The following is a 23,036-nucleotide window of genomic DNA, read 5'->3' as shown; positions in this document are numbered from 1 at the left end:
CCAACCATGCCTGCCAAGGTGCTAGATATGTAAGCAAAGGCATCTTCAACCCTCTAGAACAGTCCATCCTACCAATTAAATTCCACCAATTAAACTCAGTAACACCAAATGAAGAAGAAGAAAAAAAAAAAAACTCAACTGAATCCTGCCTGAATTCCACCCTCACAAAATCATGACAAATGAGGAGCCTCTGGATTAGTGGCATGAAGTATCAACTAATTCTCTTCACAAAACCAAGTACAAGCCTGGATAAAATTATCAAAGACAACAACTGCATGGCTATGGAAATCAAAGACACATAAAAAATTGAGATCAATGGAACAGAATCGAGAGCCCAGAAATGGACCCTCAACTCTATGGTCAACTTATTTTTGACAAAGCAGGAAAGAAAGTCCAATGGCAAAAAGACAGTCTCTTCAACAAATGGTGTTGGGAAAATTGGACAGCCACATGCAGAAGAATGAAACTGGACCATTTCCTTACACCACACACAAAAATAGACTCCAAATGGTTGAAAGACCTAAACGTGAGACAGGAGTCCATCCAAATCCTAAAGGAGAACACAGGTAGCAACCTTTTCGACCTTAGCCACAGCAACTTCTTCCTAGAAACATCGCCAAAGGCACGGGAAGCCAGGGCAAAAATGAACTATTGGGATTTCATCAAGATAAAAAGCTTCTGCACAGCAAAAGAAACAGTCCACAAAACCAAAAGACAACCGACAGAATGGGAGAAAATATTTGCAAATGACATATCAGATAAAGGGCTAGTATCCCAAATCTATAAAGAACTTATCAAACTCAACACCCAAAGAACAAATAATCCAATCAAGAAATGGGCAGAAGACATGAACAGACATTTCTCCAAAGAAGACATCCAAATGGCCAACAGGCACATGAAAAAGTGCTCAACATCGCTTGGCATCAGGGAAATCCAAATCAAAACCTCCATGAGATACCACCTCACACCCATCAGAATGGCTAAAATTAACAAGTCAGGGAACGACAGATGTTGGCGGGGATGTGGAGAAAGGGGAACCCTCCTACACTGTTGGTGGGAATGCAAGCTGGTGCAACCCCTCTGGAAAACAGTATGGAGGTTCCTCAAACAGTTGAAATTAGAGTTACCGTTCGATCCAGCAATTGCACTACTGGGTATTTACCACAAAGATACAAATGTAGGGACCCGAGGGGGTACGTGTACCCCAATGTTTATAGCAGCAATGTCCACCATAGCCAAACTGTGGAAAGAGCCAAGATGCCCATCGACAGATGAATGGATAAAGAAGATGTGGTATATATATACAATGGTATTATGCAGCCATCAAAAGGAATGAGATCTTGCCATTTGCAACAACGTGGATGGAACTGGAGGGTGTTATGCTGAGTGAAATAAGTCAATCAGAGAAAGACATGTATCACATGACCTCACTGATATGAGGAATTCTTAATCTCAGGAAAGAAACTGAGTGTTACTGGAGTGGTTGGGGGTGGGAGGGATGGGGTGGCTGGGTGATAGACATTGGGGAGGGTATGTGCTACGGTGAGCGCTGTGAATTGTGCAAGACTGTTGAATCACAGATCTGTACTTCTGAAACAAATAACGCAACATATTTTAAGAAAAAAGAAAAAGAAGAAGATAACAGGAGAGGAAGAAAAGGGGAGTATGTCAGAGGGGGAGACGAACCATGAGAGATGATGGACTCTGAAAAACAAACTGAGGGTTCTGGAGGGGAGGGGGATGGGGGGATGGGTTAGCCTGGTGATGGGTATTGAGGAGGGCACGTTCTGCATGGAGCACTGGGTGTTATGAACAAACAATGAATCATGGAACACTGCACCAAAAACTAATGATGTAATATATGGTGATTAACATAACAATAAAAAATAAAAAAAATTGAGAAAAACTGCTAGAAGTTCAGATAATAACAACAGAAGTCTGTTACCTTCTTACCTGGGATTGCTCCCATAACCCTCTTCCGGCACAGTACATAGAAAAGAAGGGGTCTATGGGAAGAATCAATAGTTTTAGCAGTGTGGGGCTGTCTGGAAAAAGCAACAGCTCTGCTACCAGATCTTCACTACTTGATTTGGGGTGGGGATGAAAACCCATGGCTCTGTCAGCTCAAAGAGACAAAGTCAATAGGAAACAGAGAATATCAGCAGTTTTGCTACCCTAAGACTGCAGTCCCATATAGTAAATGGCAGACCAACCAGAAATGTTGCAGAGGGACATCAGAAATGAGAGACCCACAGAAAAAAGCTAGTCACTTTTCAGACTGACTAGGAAACTACACCATGTTCAGGGGAAATGCCAAAAGAGCCTGGTAGTAAGTAAAACCTAAGAGTGACTTGAGAACTGGCTGAACTTTGTTTTTGTTTGTTTGTTTTGATATTAGTCTGGGTTTGTCTTCATGAATACTTATAGAATCGTGGCCATCTCTTCATGTTTAAAAAATTTTTTTTGAGTAGTTTTAGCTTTACAGAAAAATTGAGCTCAAAGCTCAAAGAAGTGTGTGTGTGTGTGTGTGATTCCTCTGGCTGGGGCGGTGGGGGGGGGGGGGGGGGGGAAGAAGCAGAAAAACTAGTTGAAGAAATAATGACTGAAAACTTCCCAAATTTAAGGAAAAACATTACACTATAGATCCGCAAAGCTTCATGATCCCTAAGTAGGATATACACAAGAGACCTAAACCTAGACAGGACAAACTGCTGAAATCCAAAGACAAAGAGAATATATTGAAAACATCAAGACACAAGACCCTTTATCTCTAGAAAAAAATGGAATGACATGTACAAAGTGCTGAAAGAGGGTGGAAAGCCTGTCAAGCAAACATTCTATATCTAAAGAAATTACCCTTCAAAAATAAAGGTGAAATAAAAAACATTTTCCAGATTAAGAAAGCAAAACAAAAACTGAGATGTATGCCTTTTGCACCACAGGGTCAAAGTACCTAACTTAGTAGCTAGAACTGGCTCCCTAAATTTGCAGAATCAAATGAATAAAAAGTTATAATTTATTAACACATAACATTATTTCTTGGGGAAAATCCATATAAAGTTCAAAATTAGAAATACGTATTTCCTTTTTCCTCAGTAAAATTTGGAGAGTTGCCCCCTCCTACCATCTACGAATAGGATATGAGACCCAAATTCTAGGTTAATTAAACCCTAGGTATCTTCAGTTACAAAGCACAGGTTAGTAGTCCCATGGGAAATAAATTTTCTCTTTAAAAAATTCCCAACATGTACAGAGCAGGGGATGTGCTGAAATAAAGTAGCTTATAGAATCATCTGTAAGAATAAAATTTAAAGCTCAATCTACTGACACACACACACACACACACACACACACACACACACACACACACACACACTTCTGAATCTGTGTACTGTTTTGTAAAATACAGTCATATCTAAAATGCATTTGAAGAGACTGGAAAGTATTCCATTCATATCCATTTATTCTTAACCCAGAATCTTAACATCTTTTATTCTCTTTTAGCTAATTCCTTATTTTGATGTCCTTCATCTTACATATAGTCTAAATTGTTCTTATTCTAAATTGTTCTTATCATCTTAGTCTTCCATTCAAGTTTGTGATTTTCATAGATCCTATTATTTTATTCAACAGTCCATTCAAAAACTTAATTATAATTATATATTTCAAGATTTAGACAAAAGTATCAGGAGCATCTTAGATTCCTATGAAATTAAACCTTTACCTATATTTCATTAGTTCCTCTGTTAAAAGAATTAACAAACATCAGTCTTGTACTGTAGGAGTCCATCCTTGAACTTTACTATGTCAGGCTCACTTTATTTGCTCTTAACCAAGCTAAGCCCTACAAAAAGAGGCAGATAAGCAGTTCCAGGGAGAATGAGGTTATATATGGCAATAATTTGAGCTGCCCTTCTGCTTTGAAGCATACCCCAAATATTTCCTGAAAAATCTCTTCTCATGGATATATCCTAGAAAGGAAAATAGTTTCTATCATAAGCTAACAAAAACAAAAGCCCAACCCATGTATAATTTTCTTGGATAAGCCAGCTAGCATAAATGCAGTCAGATTTACAGCACAAGTTCTTACTCTTGTTCTACAAAAAAAAAAAAAAAAAAAAGCAATTCTAGGGTCACAAAAATACTTTCATATTTCATATTCTAGTACGATTTTGACATTTAATATATTTTAGTTGAATGAAATAAAGAATGATGTATGAGTGAATGAATGAATGAATTTACTGAATACTGACTGAGATGTTGAATTAGACCCAACTTTTCTATTTCAATGCTTTTTTTTAACTCAAATATAATTGGCTTATGCAGCATTTGTAACACCATTAGAGTACTTGCTCTGTTATACTTTTTATCAAATAATAACAATATGCTTTTCACAAAGCTCTATATTTTTCTATCTACTGAATAAATTTCATTATCAGTTTTTAAGCTGTACTAAATATCAATATCTAAAGTATCATCTATTGAATTCTAATCCAACTTAACAGACTTCTATAAACCAAACTAAGTTCAACAACTAATCCATAATTTAATTTTGCTTTTAATTTTTCACTCAACTAGCTAAGCACCCTCTCAAATATCCCACAAGATTGTAAGATTATTTTCTTGCTCTGTTGGGTAGTATGTCTTCCATTAAAAATAATCCTTTTTCTTTAGGCAAATGCTTAACATAGTGTTTCATCTATAATTAACAAGGAAATATTTTTGCAAAGAAAAGAATTACCATCTTCAACATTCATGTGCTACAATTTATCAGGAAACAAAAAATTATTTATTCCCATTTGTAAATTTACCTTCTGGTTATGCACTTTACAAATTAACTTTGAGTTCATTTAACTTCTTAATCTGTTTATATTTACGTTATATAATTTCAAGTCTGGAATCAGATTCATGATATGTATTTGCAAGTTTATTTCTCATCTGATAAAAAGTATCCTATTTAAAATAGACCTTGATGAAATAATTTCATAGTGTTGCCTAATATAGCAAGAGTGATTAATTATAACCATGTAACTTCAATGCAGTTGAGTTCTTTTTATCCCATAGCGAAGCCCTAAGACTCATATTACAATTGGAATAATTATTTAGTATAAAATTATTTTATCAACAGATGGAGTGAATATACAAGAAAGTATTCAACCTTTAACTTTTAAAAATTTTACTTGTGGAAGTCTTAGTAATAAAATAGATAACAAAAAAATTTTAAATATTCCCATTATTACAACTTATTCTAAAAGTTTTTTAGTCCATTTGGCTCAGAATTCTTTACATGTTTAATTCGTCTCAAATACCATAAATCAACATTTTCTTCAAATTTCTAATGAATATTGGCTATCATTTCAATAGCCTATTTTCCTTATAAACATATACCATAAATCAATTACTTAAAAATTATATGAAACTTGAGATTATACAGGGGATAAATTTCACTATTGATACTGACACCCAAACTCAGACATATATAAAGCTGATATATTTAGCACTTGTTTTTAATACTTTAAGACTCGTGCCTGTATCTGGAGATCTGCAGTCTATCGCCCCATTTTCCTGTTCTGGATCTGTTCTCCAAATTGCTCCACCTTCAGATCTCCACTCAGTCTTTCCCAAAAATAAGTTAAAGGATGTGCTACTTTCAAGAGTCTAATAATTGAATCAAATGTTTCACTGCCATACACATGTATGCCTGCATTTACCAGTCCAGTCCCTCACGATTTTACAGGAAAACAAAAGAGACCTGCAACAACCAAGTAAAATCAGTCAGGTTAGAACCCAGCAGACGGGGAAAACTAAAACTCTTTACAATGATCTCACTGCTTAAAAACAAAACAAAACAAAACAAAAAACACAGAATCCTTTGTGAGTTGAGCAAATGATTGACAGCATGACTATGTAACTAAAGTGAAAAATACGTTGCGTTATAATACTAAAATTAAAATATACCAAATAAGAAAAAGTATGTTTATAATACATCATTTAGCCACTGAACAACATTTTTAGACATTTCTCTGGGTCTAGAAGAAGATGGGGGGTAGAGGGAAGGCAGGAAATACTAGCATCAAGTGAATCACAAAATTAGAACATAAGGGAGTAGGGCTTTAAAACATTTTTTGGCCATGATCTACAGTAAGAAATATATATTTTACATTGTGGGCCTGTAGAGAAAAACCATTTTATAGATCAATTACCCTTATTCTGTGTGCTCTACTCTGATATTTTCTACTCTATCCTGTTCCAGACTCCCTCTTCTTCTTCCTTTTTTTTTTTTTTTTTAATGCTGGCCATGACTCTCATTTGATTCTAAAAGTGAGGAGAGAAGGAAAATAAGTGGAGAGGCCAAGGATGGAGGGTGGAGATGGTTATGGGGGGCTTTGCCCCACAAGGGATATTTGACAATTTCTGGAGATATTTTAGGTTGTCATAACTGGGGGTTGGCATGCCACTAGCATCTAGTGGGTAGAGGCTAAAGATGCTGCTAAGCACCTTATAATGCACAAGACAGTCCTGCAAAACAATTATCCAGCCCCAAATGTCAATAGTACTGAAACTGAGAAATGTGCTCTAGACTATTTAATAAGGAAATCATAGATAAGACTGGAAGGTCAATATTTCTTTTTAAACCTTAGGAAAAAAATATATTTTAAACTTTGAGAGAGATGTCTAGCAATTAGATTCAGAGATACTATGACATCAGCAATCTAAGACATATCTCTTTCCATAATCTGAAGACAAAAAAAAGGAAAAATCAGTTTGCAATTTTCTAACCCAACACAAAATATGAGGAAGATACACTACAGCATTGTAAAGAGCAAACTATATCATGGTTAAGAGACAAGTGTTACAAAACATAGAAATCACATAAAATTAGTGGAGATAACCAATGCCTCTCCTTCTGAAGTCCTTATAGTATCTGTAATACAATTGGCTTATATTGCTAGTTATTTTAGACTCTCAATTTCTTAAGGGAAGAAACTGTGTCTTATTCATCTCTATATTTTCTACTAGGTCCAATCTAACATCTTGCAAATAATAGACACTAAAAAGCATTTGGCCAAAAAGGGAATAGATGTCTAATATTTAGTAACACACTGATTTACATCTCAAAATTGTATCTCAATGGTTAAAAAGTATATTCTTCTTAGCCTAAAAATACAAGCCTAGTTCAACATGTGGCAGATCATAGAAGAGCTGAAATCAACATAAATGACCATAATCCATGTAACCATGACTATACGTTCATTCCAAACTCTTGAAGGCTGTCTCGAAGAAGTCTTAGCTATTGTTGACTATCATAAAACATTAAATAAATAATCTAAAAATGTTTTTACTACCTACTGTTTGACAAATTACCAATGAACATCCTATTATATGTATAGATGAGGAAACAGACCAAGAGTGGTTAAATAGGTAGAAGAAGATCATGGAGTTAATGAATTTCACAGTCAGGACTTTGACTCTAAAACCCATGCTCTTTCCATAAAACCCTGTTACTGTTTCACAACAATGGCCTAATCACTCATAAATTGTAATTATCAGCATCATTCAATAAAACATGGTGAATGAAATGACATCTACTATAAATTTCGGTGAAATTCTGTATATTTAAAATTAGATCTATTCACAGAGACAAATGACAAATGACTAAGAAGAGCCAAAGCCACCAAAGCACCAATAAAGTATAAGTTAAAAAAAAAAAAGGCTAGCCAATAGGACAGCAAAGAAAATAAATTAAGTAAACTATACTTAAGTAAACTATATAAGCCTATAAGCTTGTTGTGGATTAGAGATTTCATTATTTTAAAAAAATCAGGAAAGATCCTGCTATGTAGTAGAAGCTATAATATGACATACAAGGGCCAGCAAAGACTCCTTCTGCAATAATAATGCTGCCTGGTGCTATCTGTCTATGCAATGCTGGTTAACACTTTACATTACTTGATCCAAATCTGCTTTGCACATTTTTGAACAGTTGTGCACAAACATGAAACGAGACAGAAATGTAAAGACAATGAGAAAGATGTCTCAGGTTTTAAACACCTTCTTTGGGGTCATTTAGCCTAGAGATAATAAAGCAAAGAGATAACTATCTTTTAAAAGTTGGTTGATCCTCATCAAAATGATATATCCACATATAAGCATACAGGGAAAAAATGCTGCTAATAAAACTTCTCTAATTACTAGAAGGAATTTTCAAACATTAGTTAACTACCAATGATGGCTATGGATCACAATGCTACATATCTTAATGAGTAGCTTATTCCAAAATTAGACTGATACTGTTTCCACAAATAACCAAAAGTGCTTCTCTCTTGATGAAAAGCCAAGGTATGACAAAATTTAATCTCTGTCCCGGTCTCTCAACAGCTATAGCTTCATATCACTGGATATTACCACCAGGGTAACATCCAATAGGAAAAGTTTGTTTTACTTAAATTTCTTCCTCCAAAGCTGAAGTAAATTATGACCAGAAACCACACCCTGTGATGCAGATTATTAGGCAGATGAGAAGAACAACCATCTCTCAGCGTCTACTAGGAGTTCAAGACAGGGTGGATACAGACGTGAGGGACATTAAGTTTCTCTCCATATTTGATAAATGTTTTTTAAGTTCTGCTAACTAGCATTATGTAAGATTTTAATTCAACTCATGTATAGCTTTTTATTTATGTGAGATTTTTATGTGTTTTTTACATCTTTAAGTGGTAAAACTGAAGGCATTACTTTAGCAAAGAATAACAGAAGTATATAAGAGAATCTAAACTAATCCACTAAAGATAACCAAGCTATCTTTTTCTCACGTTTTAGTATTATTATATACTCAGGCAACTATGGAAAACAACCAAATTAAAAATTATTAATGATACCTAACAAAGTATTACAGTTTCTGGGAAATAAACTTTCTATATGTCCTATGATAAAATTAAGATCCACAGTTTCTCCTTCTAGATCTTTCTATTTTAATAAACACAATTTTCTTATTATTTATAACCTCAATGCAACTTCTATAAAATGAGGCTCTAACTTGGTTTTCTTTTTTCACTGTATATGCATCTTCCCCAAGCCCATTTGTTGAATAACTGATCTCTTCCCCTTTGGTTTGCGGCACTTTCTATGTTCTTATTATTTATTTGTTCTAATATGCATTTTGGTATAAGGATTATTTTCAGCAGAAGGCACCTGAGAAGAAGCAAATACAAGAAAACTGCATACCCTCCCATTTGCCTAAAAGCAGGACATAAATTGTAAAGGTGTCTCCCCTGCCCTCTATAAGGAAGGACAGAAGTTAATTGCTCTTTAGCAGGCAAGAGATGGCTCTGGAGAAGTCTACATAACAAACTTTACCAGCTAGCCCTTACCTTCCATTAGTTCCCTCATACACTCACCTTCCCATGATTTGCTACCCTAGAAACTCAAAGTCCTTTTTCTTTGTCTTGTCATCTCTCTAAAAATCTATTGTTCTTCTGTAAAGAGACTATATAAGCACAAATTCTAACCACCCCTTTAAGTTTCAGGTAGCTGAAAGCTCCCACATGTACGCATAATGAACATGATAATAAACTAAGTATTTTTCTTGTTAATCCGTCTTTTGTCAATCCCCTGCCCCAATGAGCCTAAAAGGCATAGAGGGGGGAAAAAAGAGTTAAGTTTTTTTCTCTGTACACCTTCCAGGTTAATTTGTAGAACTAAAATATAGGCATCAATTGGGATTATAACTAGAATGGCCTTAACCCCAAGACATTGCTTAGAAAGAACATGCATCTTTATAATATTTAGCCATCCCAATCAGGAACATGAAATGAATATCTACTCACTCAATGACTATCTATCGTCCTTTATGTTACTCAGTAAGTTTTATAGCTTTCTTCATCTAGGCCCCCCTCATTTCTTATTAGTTATTTTTAAATCACATTTTCTGTTTTTAGCTCAGAATGGGAACTGCTTTTCATTCACTTTTCTAACTATTTTTGGGACAGCACAAAATGATTGCATATTAATTTCATATCTAGCTGCCTTCTTGAATTCCTTTATTGATCCCTGTTGATTCTTATGAAGAAGTCGATTATTCATCAAATGGTGTCAGAAAACTGTGTGTGGTGGGCAAGAGGTGGGTCGTACAGGAGATTCATGTTAGATGCTCACATATCTGGTAAATTTTGGCATATACCAAAATAAATTACAGAAAGATTAAAAAGTTAAAGGTTAAAAGCAAATAATAAAAACATGAGAAAATACACAGCTAAATAGTTAACTGACTTGGGGATGAATAAAGAGTTTCTATGGATAAAAAAATGGGAAAAAATCACTAAAGATGCAAAGACAGCTATATTAAATTCAATATTCCCAAGTGACCACAGAAAATTAGTAGATAAACATCAATATGGGAAATACACTTGAAACATGACAGTTAAATGGGTAAAAATCCTAACTGTATAAAAAGCTCTTATAAATCAGTAATAGAAAAACTAATTAATACCCAATAGGAACATGGGCAGAAGAAATAACAGGAATGAACAGGTAATTCATAGAAGATATCACACACCAATAAAATACAAAACAGTCAACTGCACAATCAAATTCAAATTAAAATGACAAAGAGACAGCATTTTTGTGGCCTATTCAACTGCAAAGATTTGGTGCTTTGAGACTGAAAACTTTAACTTCTGACAGGAGTATGGAGCGTTATAACCTTCCTGGAAAGCAAGTTGGTATTCTGAACCAAAAGCTTATAAGAATCAAAGCATGAATATATATTAAAATTCTTATATAAAGATAACCATTAGAATATTATTTGTGCTAGCAACTGGAAGCAACTGCAACACCCCCAAATAAAGGAATAGTTTGTGGTACATCCATATGATAATATGATAGACTATTAGTGCAGCCATTTTTAAAACGTATTTCTAAAGAACAACTAATGGCTTGGAAAAAAGTTAATGATATGATATCAATTGAAAAAATCAGAATACAAATTATGTATAGCATGATATCAATTTTATAAATACGTGAAATATACATGCATAGGAAAAAGGGAAGAAAATACAATAAAATGTTAACAACAGTTAGATTTGGGGGGAAAGATTATGGATAGTTTGTATTTCATTCTTTACACTGAAGAATTTTCAGATATTCTATAGTAAATACATTGCTATTTGTAAAAGGAAACACACACAGAATGTTATTTTACAACTATAGCTAATAGATATTTTTTAATACACCATGAAGTGATGCAAGAAAATTTTCAGAAACAAAACGAAAAAGTTTTTTTTAAAAAAATCAGTAAACTTCTCTTCCACATGAACAACAGAAGATATTTACTTTTAAAAACTTGAAACTTTCTTCACATAACTGGCACCATTAAGAAACTTTTAAAATAAAGGTAGTAATCTCTAACTATTAAGGGTTTATCACAAATACAACCTAAAAAGAAAGCCTCCAGGGAATCAACTATAGGGAAAGTGTGATTAGAAGACAGTACTTACCTTTTTCACTTACACTCTCACTTTCAATCTCAACGTCATCACAACTTGTATATTCAGGTGTGGAAGCTAATTCCTCCTCTGAACTGCTCAATGAAACCTGGCGCATTTTACCTCCCTTCTTTGATTTATGAGGCTTTGGTGGTGGAGGTCTCACAGACTCTGACTGATCAGAACTGAGAGAATCATTCCTTAACATTGTTTCCATCTTTTCCCGTTTTGTTTTCCTCACAGCAGAGCTAGGATCTAAGTGGTGTTGTTTCCTCAGTGAGTCAGTACGTCTCATGTCTGGTCTATCAATGGGTATTGGACTCCTCCGGGGGGTGGGAGGACTATGGTTTGTGGTCCTTTGTGGATAAGAACTTGGTCCCTGAGCCTCTCGAGTTCTTTCCATTGAGTAAGATCGCTGATTTTCCATGGCAGCTCTACGTTCAGATATAGATCTCTGCCTTGATGGTCGGTCCATCCTCAGCATAGAAATCCTAGAATCTTCCAGCTCAGCATTTGCCAAAGAAACATCACTATGCCTTCTCTCATGCCTTGCTCTGGACACTTCCGCATGAATACGCATTTGTTCTTCATAGGGTTGTGGCTTTACTGGATAACGGGCCAAATTTGGGTCACTTCGATAGCGCGCCTGGTATTCTTCCTCTCTCCTTTGCCTTTCATACTCATCTCTGCTCTCCGCATCCTCATCATCTACAATGTATTCTTTGGAATGCCTATGACTTCTCCTGTTGGAGTCCCTGTAATTTACATGGTCAGATTCTTCATAAAACTGAGGTTCACGCTGAGACCTCCTATCAGCATAATCTGATGGAGATCTAGGCATGGTGTTATCTGAAGTAGCATACTGTGGATATTCTTCTTGTTCTTCTCTTTGGTCGTATCTTCTATTCTGATCTCTGGATACTGATGGACTTCGCGTCCTAAGTAAGCAAAGGAAAAGAATGGTGAGAAGAGCAACATCTAAACAATTCAACATTTTATTAATTCACTGGTGGGTTGATGAATTAAATTCAAATAGTTCTTTTGCTTTTTAAAAAAATTCTTTTTAAAGTCATGCTTAACAAAAGTTTTACTAATATTCATTTTATTCAGTTCAAATAGGAAATTTAAAAGGTATTTTTGATATGGTTCTTTAATGCCTGGCACACTACATATGGAATATACCTATGCCCTGAAATAAGATAGCAACATACTCTGATGCTGCAAAATGGACTTTTCTATAATTTCTTTGCTTGGCTCAATACACTTCAACAATCTCCCAACTGCTATTCAGAAGCTTTGAAAAACTCCACCTGACATTCTCTCTATTCCTGACACCTTGATATAAAGTCACTTGAAAACATAATGAAGCCAAACTAATTTGGTTCAAGAGTTGAATACTTTCTGACTAAAATTAAATGCTGGCTCTTAAAAATCATTTTTCATAGGGGCCCCTGGGTGGCTCAGTTGGTTAAGCATCCAACGCTTGGTTTCGGCTCAGGTTATGACCTTGGGGTTGTGAGATCGAGCCCCATGTCCCGCTCTGTGCTAGGTGCAGAGTCTACTTGTCCCTCTCCGTCTGCTCTTCTCCCCACTCTCTCTCTCAAATAAATAAGTGAATAAAATCTTTTTTAAAAAATCATTTTTCATTCATCAGCTACCTAGATCACTCCTATTATTGGTTCATCTAAATCAATATATCTCCAACCCTTCTTTATTGCTCTAACTTGAGATAAGCAATTTAAATAAATAACAACAATAATGACTTATTCATCACACACACACATGAAGTCTTTGTAGAAGTCAGAAGGGACTGCTATTTTTATACTATCTTCATTGAGATTAAGGACAGCTCAATGGCACTTGTCTTAGTCTTCACATCTGACCCCACATACTTCCTTATAGCCTCAGATGAAGAGACCGTATATTAAGTTCTCAACCTGCCCCTCTAACACTGGTACAACACAGTGGACCTTGTTATCATAATAATACTCTTTGTCAACAAAATATTCACACTGACCTCTTCTCTGGTATGAACCCAGATAGCGTCAACCACTAGCCATGAAAAGCAGTGGGACCAGACTCCTGAAGATGAGAGAAGTTCAGAATATCTGTTACAGGGATTTTTGCCAGGCCATATGAACAGGATATAATAAAAAGTGAGGTCAGTTGAAGTTCAAGATGACCGACATTAGATAGTTCAGTTGTGAATTTCTTAGATGTTATTTGGGCGGGGGGGGGGGGGGGGGGAGGCTAAAAGCAAAAGCAGAGAAAGGCTACATGTGGAATGACCCAACCCGGCAACAGCATCATTCTCCTCTAAAGTCTCCCATGTCACCGAATCTCCCCTATATCTGAGATACAGCCTGCCAACGTGCCGATCAAGATTTGTTAATAAAAACAGAAGTCACTCTAGGTTTTCCAGGCAGTAAGGGTTTTAATACAGTTATCAAGAGCTATGCAACTGCACCAGCCATGAAGGCCAGAGAAGTTAATGATCTTGTTCTCAGCCTGCAGAGCCAAAGACAAGGGTTCTCAAAATGTTCTTTAGGAAGCTGCTGTGAAGCTCAAGAGTCGTTGGGAATTTGCCACCAGTTATCTCAGCTGCCGAGAGCAGTAGCGTGGTCCATGAAGAAGAGCTTGCCAGGAGCCACTGAGACTTTCACATCCTATGTGCCCGCCAACAACTGCAGCTCGACAGTAACGCCTTCGGTAAGTCCCCCACCTTCCAGTGTCACACAGGTGCACAGCCTGGGGAGACTACCCTGAGCCAGAAAATGAAGGAACTAGTCTGTTTTATGATTAGGCAAGTGGATGTGATTTCTTTTTTTACATTTATGTCTTATGTCTGCATATAATACATTTAGGACTTGAAAACAACTCTTTTCAGTTACAACTGTTACATAAAACCATAGACTCCTATATTTTAAAATATACAATCAAAACAGAGCACTCAAAATAAATTTTAGAGTATTGACCTACATAGTATCCTATATGTGTATGTTAGGCATAAATCATTTTACTTTTTTGTCATTTTTCATATATATGACTAAAGGAAAAAATACTTCAGCACGGTGGCAATGTAAAAAGAAGAACAGAATCAAGGGCTCTGGGTTTCTTAGTCCTACTTTTGTTATTACCCAGTTATTTGAACCTATACAGCCAGTTAATCTTTGAGAGTCTATATTTTAAAGTGAGAAACATAGATTATACACATTGACTCATATATTATTTTAACACATACGTATTAGGCAAGAACTAAACACTGCATACTATAATATAGATTAGAATAAGGAAATGTGGGGCACCTGGGTGGCTCAGTCGATTAAGTTATGATCTACCATAACTTCATCAAGTTAGTGTGCCTAAATGAAAGCTTTAAGGAGAGTAAAAAATAATACTTCTGGCAAGATATAATTAACTGGTGCCAATTTTCAACAAATCACATCTCATTAACTGGCTATTTACATATACTTACTATATTAAAAAATGAGATAAATGAGTTTCTCTAGAAAACTCTAAAAAATAATTACATCAGTTTTTTTAAAAAAGATTTTATTTTATTTATTTACTTATTTGAGAGAGAGAGAGAGATTGTGTACGAGCAGGAGGGGAAAGGCAGAAGAAGAGGGAGAAGCAGGCTCCCCGCTGAGCAGGGAGTCCGACGTGGGGTTCAATCCCAGGACCCTGGGGTCAAGACCTGACCTGAGGCAGACACTTAACCAACTGAGCCACCCAGGTGCTCTACATCAGTTCTTCTAAACTGACCATCTAACCTCCATTAGATGCAGACTTTATGTTAGGAATTCAAATACATTTCGGTATGTTATTTTTTTCCAATCTAAGTTAATAAGTATATTTGTCTCCAAAAATATAGGTTACTCATTAACCAAATTTAATATCTAGAAATTGATTCTGTTCCAAGAGTAAGATTCTAGTGTTTCTCAGATTTATATGGTACATAAGAAAGCAATTTTTTAAACTTCATTTATTTTTAAAACTTTTTTTTTCTGTGCCTTTTTCTTTTCTGTGCCTTTTATTCCTGTGATTTATTCTTCTGTAACTAGAAGCCTGTATCTCCCACTCTCCTTCACCCATCTTGACCATGCCCTCATTGTTTAAGGAAGTTCTAATTTCTCTAAAATCCAGTCTGGATTGAATAGGAAATTTTAAAATTGTATGTATGCATATAAATTTTGAAAGCAGTATTACCTCATTACTATAGACCAGCAAGATCAGGTCAACAGAGCTCACTTTTGTGCCTTTGTATTTCTCCAACATATACTACCCCATCCTATCTACAATTACCTAATTGGTGTTCTGTACTGTCCACTAGACTTTAAATTTTGAACCTTAAAGGACTGTGTCAATTATACCTTTGTAGTTCCAGTATTAATTCATTCACTCAACAAATATTTATTTAGGGCTTAATATGTGCCAGCTGATTCTGGTTGCTAGAAATTCAATCAAGAAAAGACACATAAGGTCCCTGCCTTCAATAAGCTTTCTTTCTAGTAGAGGAGACAAACAATAAGCAAATAAATTAAGCAGTAAATAAAGTAATTCCATACAGTGATAAGTACTATAAAGGAAGATTGAAACAGGGTAAATTTACAAAAAGTCTCTGAGGGAAGCTACTTTCAATAAGAAAGGTCTTCCTGAAAAGGTACATTTGAACTAAGACCTGAGTAATGTAATTACACTGAGTGTAGCCCATTTATATAAAATATACAACTTCTTGGAAATGTGTTGGGTATTGTCATTAGGTTGCTATTTCTTTCTTTCTTTTACTTAAAGCTGTTTTATAAAATATAAAATCTACTGAATTCTTAACTGTTGTTTTACTAAATCAAGGATTTTCCAAGGTAGTTCATCTCTAGAACCCACCTAAAAGCAGCTCACCAAGCCTTTTTCATGTACCCCTCCTTTTCAAAAGATTTCATGCTCTCAAATTGAGTAAATTCCAATTCCCCATTATCCTTGATTTCAGATGGGAGTCAAAAGAAAACAATCAGATTAAATCAGAATAAATGGATATTGGCTTTATAATATTATCAAAAATACTGATATGCTTTAAGATTTCTAATGCAAATTAATCTCCAAAATGTGGGACTTATGGCCATGCAAGAAAGTAAAAAAAATTCAGAAAATGTTAAGGGAGAAATTGGATAGTTTGAAGGCATTCAACCTAACGACGGCCTTCCTCCTCACTGTACCTATTCCCTAGGTAATTGTATCCATTTCTATCCAGGAATGTCTACAATACGCTAAGAACTTAAGGTTCATGAGGAGAAGCATTCTGGATCTATGTAAGCTGCACTTAGTAGGTGCTTGAAAAACATCTGTTGAATTAAAGAACTGATTAATTCTCCCTTAGATTATCTCTACTTTTCATCTGTTCTTTTCTTCTAGAATCAAACCCACTGATGTGCTAAAATAGTCGTTCTTCTCTTTTCCCTAGTCTTCCCTTGGCAGTAATAGCACCCACCGTGGGTAAAAGGAACTGCTTTTAGTAGTGGTGTACATTATATGTTAATTTGACTTTTGTTGTTGGGCTTCAAAATCCAACAATTGCTTATAAAATGATTTCTTTAGCAAAATATATTTAGAATGTCAATCACTTTACAACTAAACATTTAGAACAAAACCTCTTTGTAAATTAAGGATTTCTAGTAATCTATTTAATATCACACTTGTTATTATGGGACAGAGGTAGGGGGTAAGAAAAGAAACACTTCATTTCCTGAGGAATTAATGTAAATTTTTGAAAGTAGGATATAAATAAAGTGACTATAGTGAGCCTTTACAATATAGGAAATATATTTTATTTGATTGATAAAAAAAGAATATTTATCATAGAATTCAGTTCCAAAAGAAAGTCTATTATTAATTAGGCTTAGCAAGTCATCTAAGGACTTTTTAAAAATCATACCTTAGAAAATTGAATTCAATATTAAATCCAGCAATCACCTTGTTCTAGAGATTATGAAATTTGCCTGAAGCCTGTGAATCATACTGTAGATGCTGATTTTTACTGGATTTAAGTAAAAATAGAACAGTGCTCATGATTTCTGAAGTTGGGATAACTATTGTCATTGTTACTTAACACGGAATAAAGTTTTTAAAAATACATTTTAAGGTAGTACATTAAAGCTATGCTAGGAGCAAGGCAAGATTTTAGTCTATGACTACTCTTACCAAACAATGAAGAGTCTGCTATCAATTACTCCAAAATATTAAAATATTCTGTCAAATAATTTTGCCAACGAGATCATGACTATTTCATATATACTCTCCTTTAAATTAAAACTGCTGTGTTTATAGACACTATACTTTTTTTCAGGACCTGGAGAAAACCCATGAAAATTCAAGTACTATATCTCTAATCTCTACCTTTGCTACTGCCCTCTATAAGCAAGCCTTAGCATTTATTATTATCAGGTGGAAAACATTTAATTGGTAAAGAATTGAATGATAAATTGTACAATTCTCTAAGCAATCATAAAGCATTTAACAGTATTTCACCCACAAGTTTTAATTCAGAAGAATGGAGCAATTCATCCAAGATGTTATATTTCTCTTAATCCTTCAAAGACACTGAGAAATTAAGAGGCAGAATCCAAAATTATGCCTTTCTTTAGAATACAATGTATTTGTGACATTATACAGTTCCTTACTTTTTACTCCTATGCATCAGTCAATCCCTATTTCTGATATAACGATATCAGCATATATTTGCATTCACTTTATATTCACCTAATATCTGTTTACTTTACCTCTTTTTATTGAAATCTAGGTTGTTACAATTATTTTCTCTTTCCCCATATTAAAGGGGTCTTAACCAGAACCAGTTTATAGAAAATCACATACGGACTCTGAGAAACAAACAGGGTTCTAGAGGGGAGGGGGTTGGGGGGATGGGTTAGCCTGGTGATGGGTATTAAAGAGGGCACGTACTGAATGGAGCACTGGGTGTTATACGCAAACAGTGAATCATGGGACACTACATCAAAAACTAATGATGTAATGTATGGTGATTAACATAACATAATAAAAAAAAGAAAATACAAAAAAAGAAATATTGTAAGTGTATCTTAATCAGTAGCATTTCTGTTCATTGCTTATAATTTTTTTGTTATATGGACTATTCAATCTATTTCTAAATATTCTAGCTGTATATTCACACCTAACCCTCCATTATAAATGGTATTCTGATTAGGCATAATAGTTTGAGCAAGAAACTCTACCAATTAGTCTCTTTAAAGCTCCATGTCTAAAAATCAGACTGACTGATAGAAAGACTCCAAATAAAAAGATTCTTTCCCAATTAAAGTCATTTTCAACAGTTTCCCAAAGGTAGATGCAACTTACGTGCTGTATAACAATTCACTGTGTTTTTACCATAGTTTCCATTTTAATATTGACAACTTTTACCATGCTATGTGATTTGTGTTATTATACCACCTACAATACTGACTATATATACTACAAAATAATCATCAAGTCTCTGAAAATATAATCTAGTACAAAACATTTGAAAACATTTATAAGAACAATGAAAGCTTACATGCAAACTCTTAAGCTTTAATATTTGTGTACTTTTAACTCTTAATACCTATACAATTTTAAGAATCATGAAATTGAAAGTAAAGAATTTGAAGATTACTAATTTCTGCAAATTCAAATTTTATGCTATTCGATTAAGCACTACCTATAAGAAAAGCCCTTACTCATAATCTTTATTAGTAGAGATCATTAAATAAATGATTGTCATTTATAAATAATAGAAATGATATTTGAAGAATCAGTAATCTGAAAAGAACCTCCATCTTTTTAAAAGCTTTATAAAGCATGGTTATTGCTAAATAAATTCAAATGATACTTCATTAATTCAATGAAACAATTCTTACCATAAAGATTAAACATAACATTGTAATCAAATTCTGAAATTTGAAGCAATTAAGACACATTAAATCCAGGATTTAACAGAAATATAGGATCTTATAAGTATGAAATGTACAGATCCCAGCCTAGAATTCCTACAAAAAGCTTCTAATAAGTCAAACCATTTATATTCACCAAAAACACACCAAAAAAGACAAACTTTTTTTACATATCACAATATCTAACACATTTTTATAGTTTTACCTTTTGCTCAACCAATGCACATCTGTCGAGCATGAAGCATCATGTTGACAAAAATACATCAACACTGTGCCAGGCAGTGCTTTCATTTAATCCTTCTAGCTCTAGCAGAATCATAGGATCCATCCTTAATCAGATGATTTGAAAGTCTCTACTTGCTTACAATCATTTTATTTCAAAACCGAATTATTAAAAATTTACACATAAAACTACACTCATTCATGGATGGAGTCATAAAATCCTGTAGGGATAGGCCTGTTAAGAAAAAGGTTATTCTTTAATGCTGTTACTACATGGCTGGATATAGCTCCAGGTCAAGTAAGAATGTACCCTGTAAGGAGGATTACTGTACTTAGCTGATTAGTGCCTCACAATACTGAATACCAAAAGCATCCTACATCCATGGCATTTCCGGGCACCCTACTTAAAACAAACAGGTTGAGAAATTTGTAAACCACATTCTCCTACATGAATTACAGTATTACTAAAATAACAGAATTCCCTTGTGTTTGCTATTGGTGCTGCTATCACTATAAAGTGTATAGTGACAATAAACGTTGTTGATGGTTTAGCAGATCTATTCTATAAATTTTTTTCAATTTTCAGTAAGTGTCTTAATCTTCCCTAAAAAGAGAATGCTTCCCCAGAGGCATAATAGGGCAGGAAATACCAGTTTCTGTGGAAACTTTAAAAAATAATGTGTTCCATGAACTAAGAAATTCATTAGACATTGAGTTTAAATCAAGTTTTGTTCACTTCATCACTTGGCTTCTCAATGCCTCTATTCAGTCACTCAAAAAAATAAATAGTAAAGACAATAACACCACAGACTCCTTTCTCCCAGAAACCAATCACCTAGATGTTAATAACTTCTGAGAATTACATTTAAGTGATTCCAAATAAATTTATAAAGAACTGAGGAAAGGCCAGTGTTTGAAGACTGGGGAAAAATACAAAAGTACTGTGCTGTTTTTTGGTCTCCTGAATTTCAAGTTTAAATAAAGGTCTACTATTTGTGCAGTATTCATCTATCCAATTCTCTCCTAGAATTAAGTATAAATCTTGGAGAGATTGTAGAGGAGCAGCGGGAACAGATAAAATGGTTAAACACTGAGATTCCTAATAAAGACTTATAGTTTATTGAAACAAATGTGATAAAAATTCAGGAGCACTCATTTTCATAGGAATGCTAATCAATAACAAAATTCAACCATTTAGACCCCATAGTTAATATCAAACTGAAAAAAAAAAAAGATTTGCCAGAATACTTTGATTCTTCCAAGCTGGTTAGTCGAGTAAATTTGAGACAGGGGATTACAGTTGATATTACGATAGCTAATCTTCCTCTTTATTTTTCCTGCCATTCACTTTTCCCACTTCCATGCGTTCTCTTGGCAGTGTTATACCAACTGCAGTGCACACTCCACGCCAGTCCTCTCCTCCACCATCAGCCTTGTTTCCTGCTCCTCTTAGTTGCCCACCTCAGACCTTCGTTTATATCATTCCTAATATGTTTGCTCTCTATCCATCTTTCTAGGTCCCCAATTTCCTCCTCCCTACCCTTTGAAAGTTATATTTTCCTTTTAGGACAATTTTCCCCATTTTTAACTCTTTACTTTTGTATTTTTTTTTTAATTCTTTGGGTAAGTACTTCCCAAGCATTCAAATTTATGAGGACCTAATTTGGGATTTAAAAGGTTTTCATGAGAATATTTATAATTTTAGTATCCACTGACTTCTCCAGAAGTACAAAATAAAGATTCTATGAATCAGATACCAGTTTAAATTAACTTTAATTTTATTCATGACAATATTTTCACCTTACATTTTAAGGATGAAGATATTCAGATCTCTAGAAAATAGTGCACAAATGATGCTCCCCTATAATAACCCACTGTACCACACTCCCCTCTTGCCACTATCCCTCCCAAAACTGCCATGTCAAAACAAAAAACAACAAAAACCAAACAACCAAACCAAACCAAACCAAAAACCCACAAAGACTAGGAACCATTCTATACCAGAAGACAATTTCAAACTGTAGTGATTTTATTCCCCTTCTTTAAGGTGCTCTTTCTGAGTTTATGACAGCCTTAGAAACAACCATATGATATTCACTGAAAACAAAACAATACAAAGAAGTACAATGAGCAGGAAATAGAAGAAAAAAAGTATAAATACATTTAGCTAACAACTACCTTCCATAATCATCAGTGAAAGCCCCCAGAAAGAGTTATTTTATCCCATTATCCCTTGAAGCCTTTATATTATTTTAATATTACAGTTCCTTTACTGAACTGTAATTGCACCTATGGCACTCTCTCCTTTTTCTACTTGTTCCGGAAAAACAACTTAAGAGATTTTGGTTGGGGCCTACAACTACAGTTACCCAGAGAAGAGGAATCTCTTCCTATAAAAGGAAACAAACACATCTAGAAATATATATCAGATTAAAAAATAGATGCTGCTTATCTGCAAACCAAACGTGTATAATTAAATTTTCATCCTAAGTGTTTATTTCCTTATTGGGAAAAAGAATCATACAGTGTTTTAAAATATGGGAAATAGAGATAAACGGGTTTAAGGAGAAGCCAGCGCATTCCATCACAGTTCATGGTAATTCTTTCCTTCCAGTTGCTCGTCCAATCGATGAGGAAATTCTATAGGGTCTACTTAGAGAATATATCCAGAACCCAAAACACTTCTCCCCATCTCACCACCTCCTGTGGCACAAGCCTGGAGAAGTCACCACCCTTTCTCATGGGAATCACTGCAAAAACTTCCTAACTGGTCTCTGCTTCTACTCTGTCCCCCTTCTGCTCAGCGTCAACACAGCAGCAAGAAAGTAAGTCAGATATGCTTGACACCTGTCAGTAAGTCCTGGTTTTGCTGATAAGGCCTATGGGCTCTGGCACCCATCACTCTCTACCCCTCCCCACTGGCTCACTCAGATCCAGCCACCATGACTTCCCTACCCTGACCACTCTACTTAATACCTCGATTTGTCTCCAGCCTCTGTGCTCCCAATCCCAATCCCCTCAGCCTGCTTTATTTTTTTAAATCTTTTGCATAACATGTATCACCTTGTAATTATGGTATATTTTTTACTTGTCATGTTTACTGTTTCTTGTTTTGTATGTTTTGCAGGTTGTGGGCAGGGATCACCGTTCTGGTCACTTGATCCCCAAATACCCGGCACATAGTAGATACTCAATAAACATTTATTGAATAAGCAAATAAAGCTACATAAGCAAAGTATTTTTTTTACACCATAATAAAAATAAATATCATTTGCCCTATTTGACCAGCCTACCATAAAAGGATTAGCCAAAACTCATACTATTTGTTTCCTTTTGTATTTTAACTTAAAAAATAAACTCACAAATTACCCAAAATACCACTCCCAAGGGA

General features: G+C 34.8%; 1 protein-coding gene across 33 annotated transcripts in view; it reads right to left on the bottom strand.

Annotated features, from left to right (window-relative positions):
* Positions 1-23,036, bottom strand: part of RIMS2 (regulating synaptic membrane exocytosis 2) — a 583,419-nt gene that overhangs the window by 308,242 nt on the left and 252,141 nt on the right. For all 33 annotated transcript variants that reach the window (XM_027597538.2, XM_027597289.2, XM_027597533.2 and 30 more), the window contains one exon: positions 11,496-12,421. In XM_027597538.2, the coding sequence (XP_027453339.1) occupies positions 11,496-12,421 (926 nt within the window). The remainder of the gene's footprint in view (positions 1-11,495; positions 12,422-23,036) is intronic.

This window comes from Zalophus californianus, chromosome 4 (genome assembly GCF_009762305.2).
Source record: "Zalophus californianus isolate mZalCal1 chromosome 4, mZalCal1.pri.v2, whole genome shotgun sequence".
Taxonomy (NCBI): domain Eukaryota; kingdom Metazoa; phylum Chordata; class Mammalia; order Carnivora; family Otariidae; genus Zalophus; species Zalophus californianus.
Note: the sequence above shows the minus strand (reverse complement) of the source record. Positions and strands in the feature narration are given on the sequence as shown.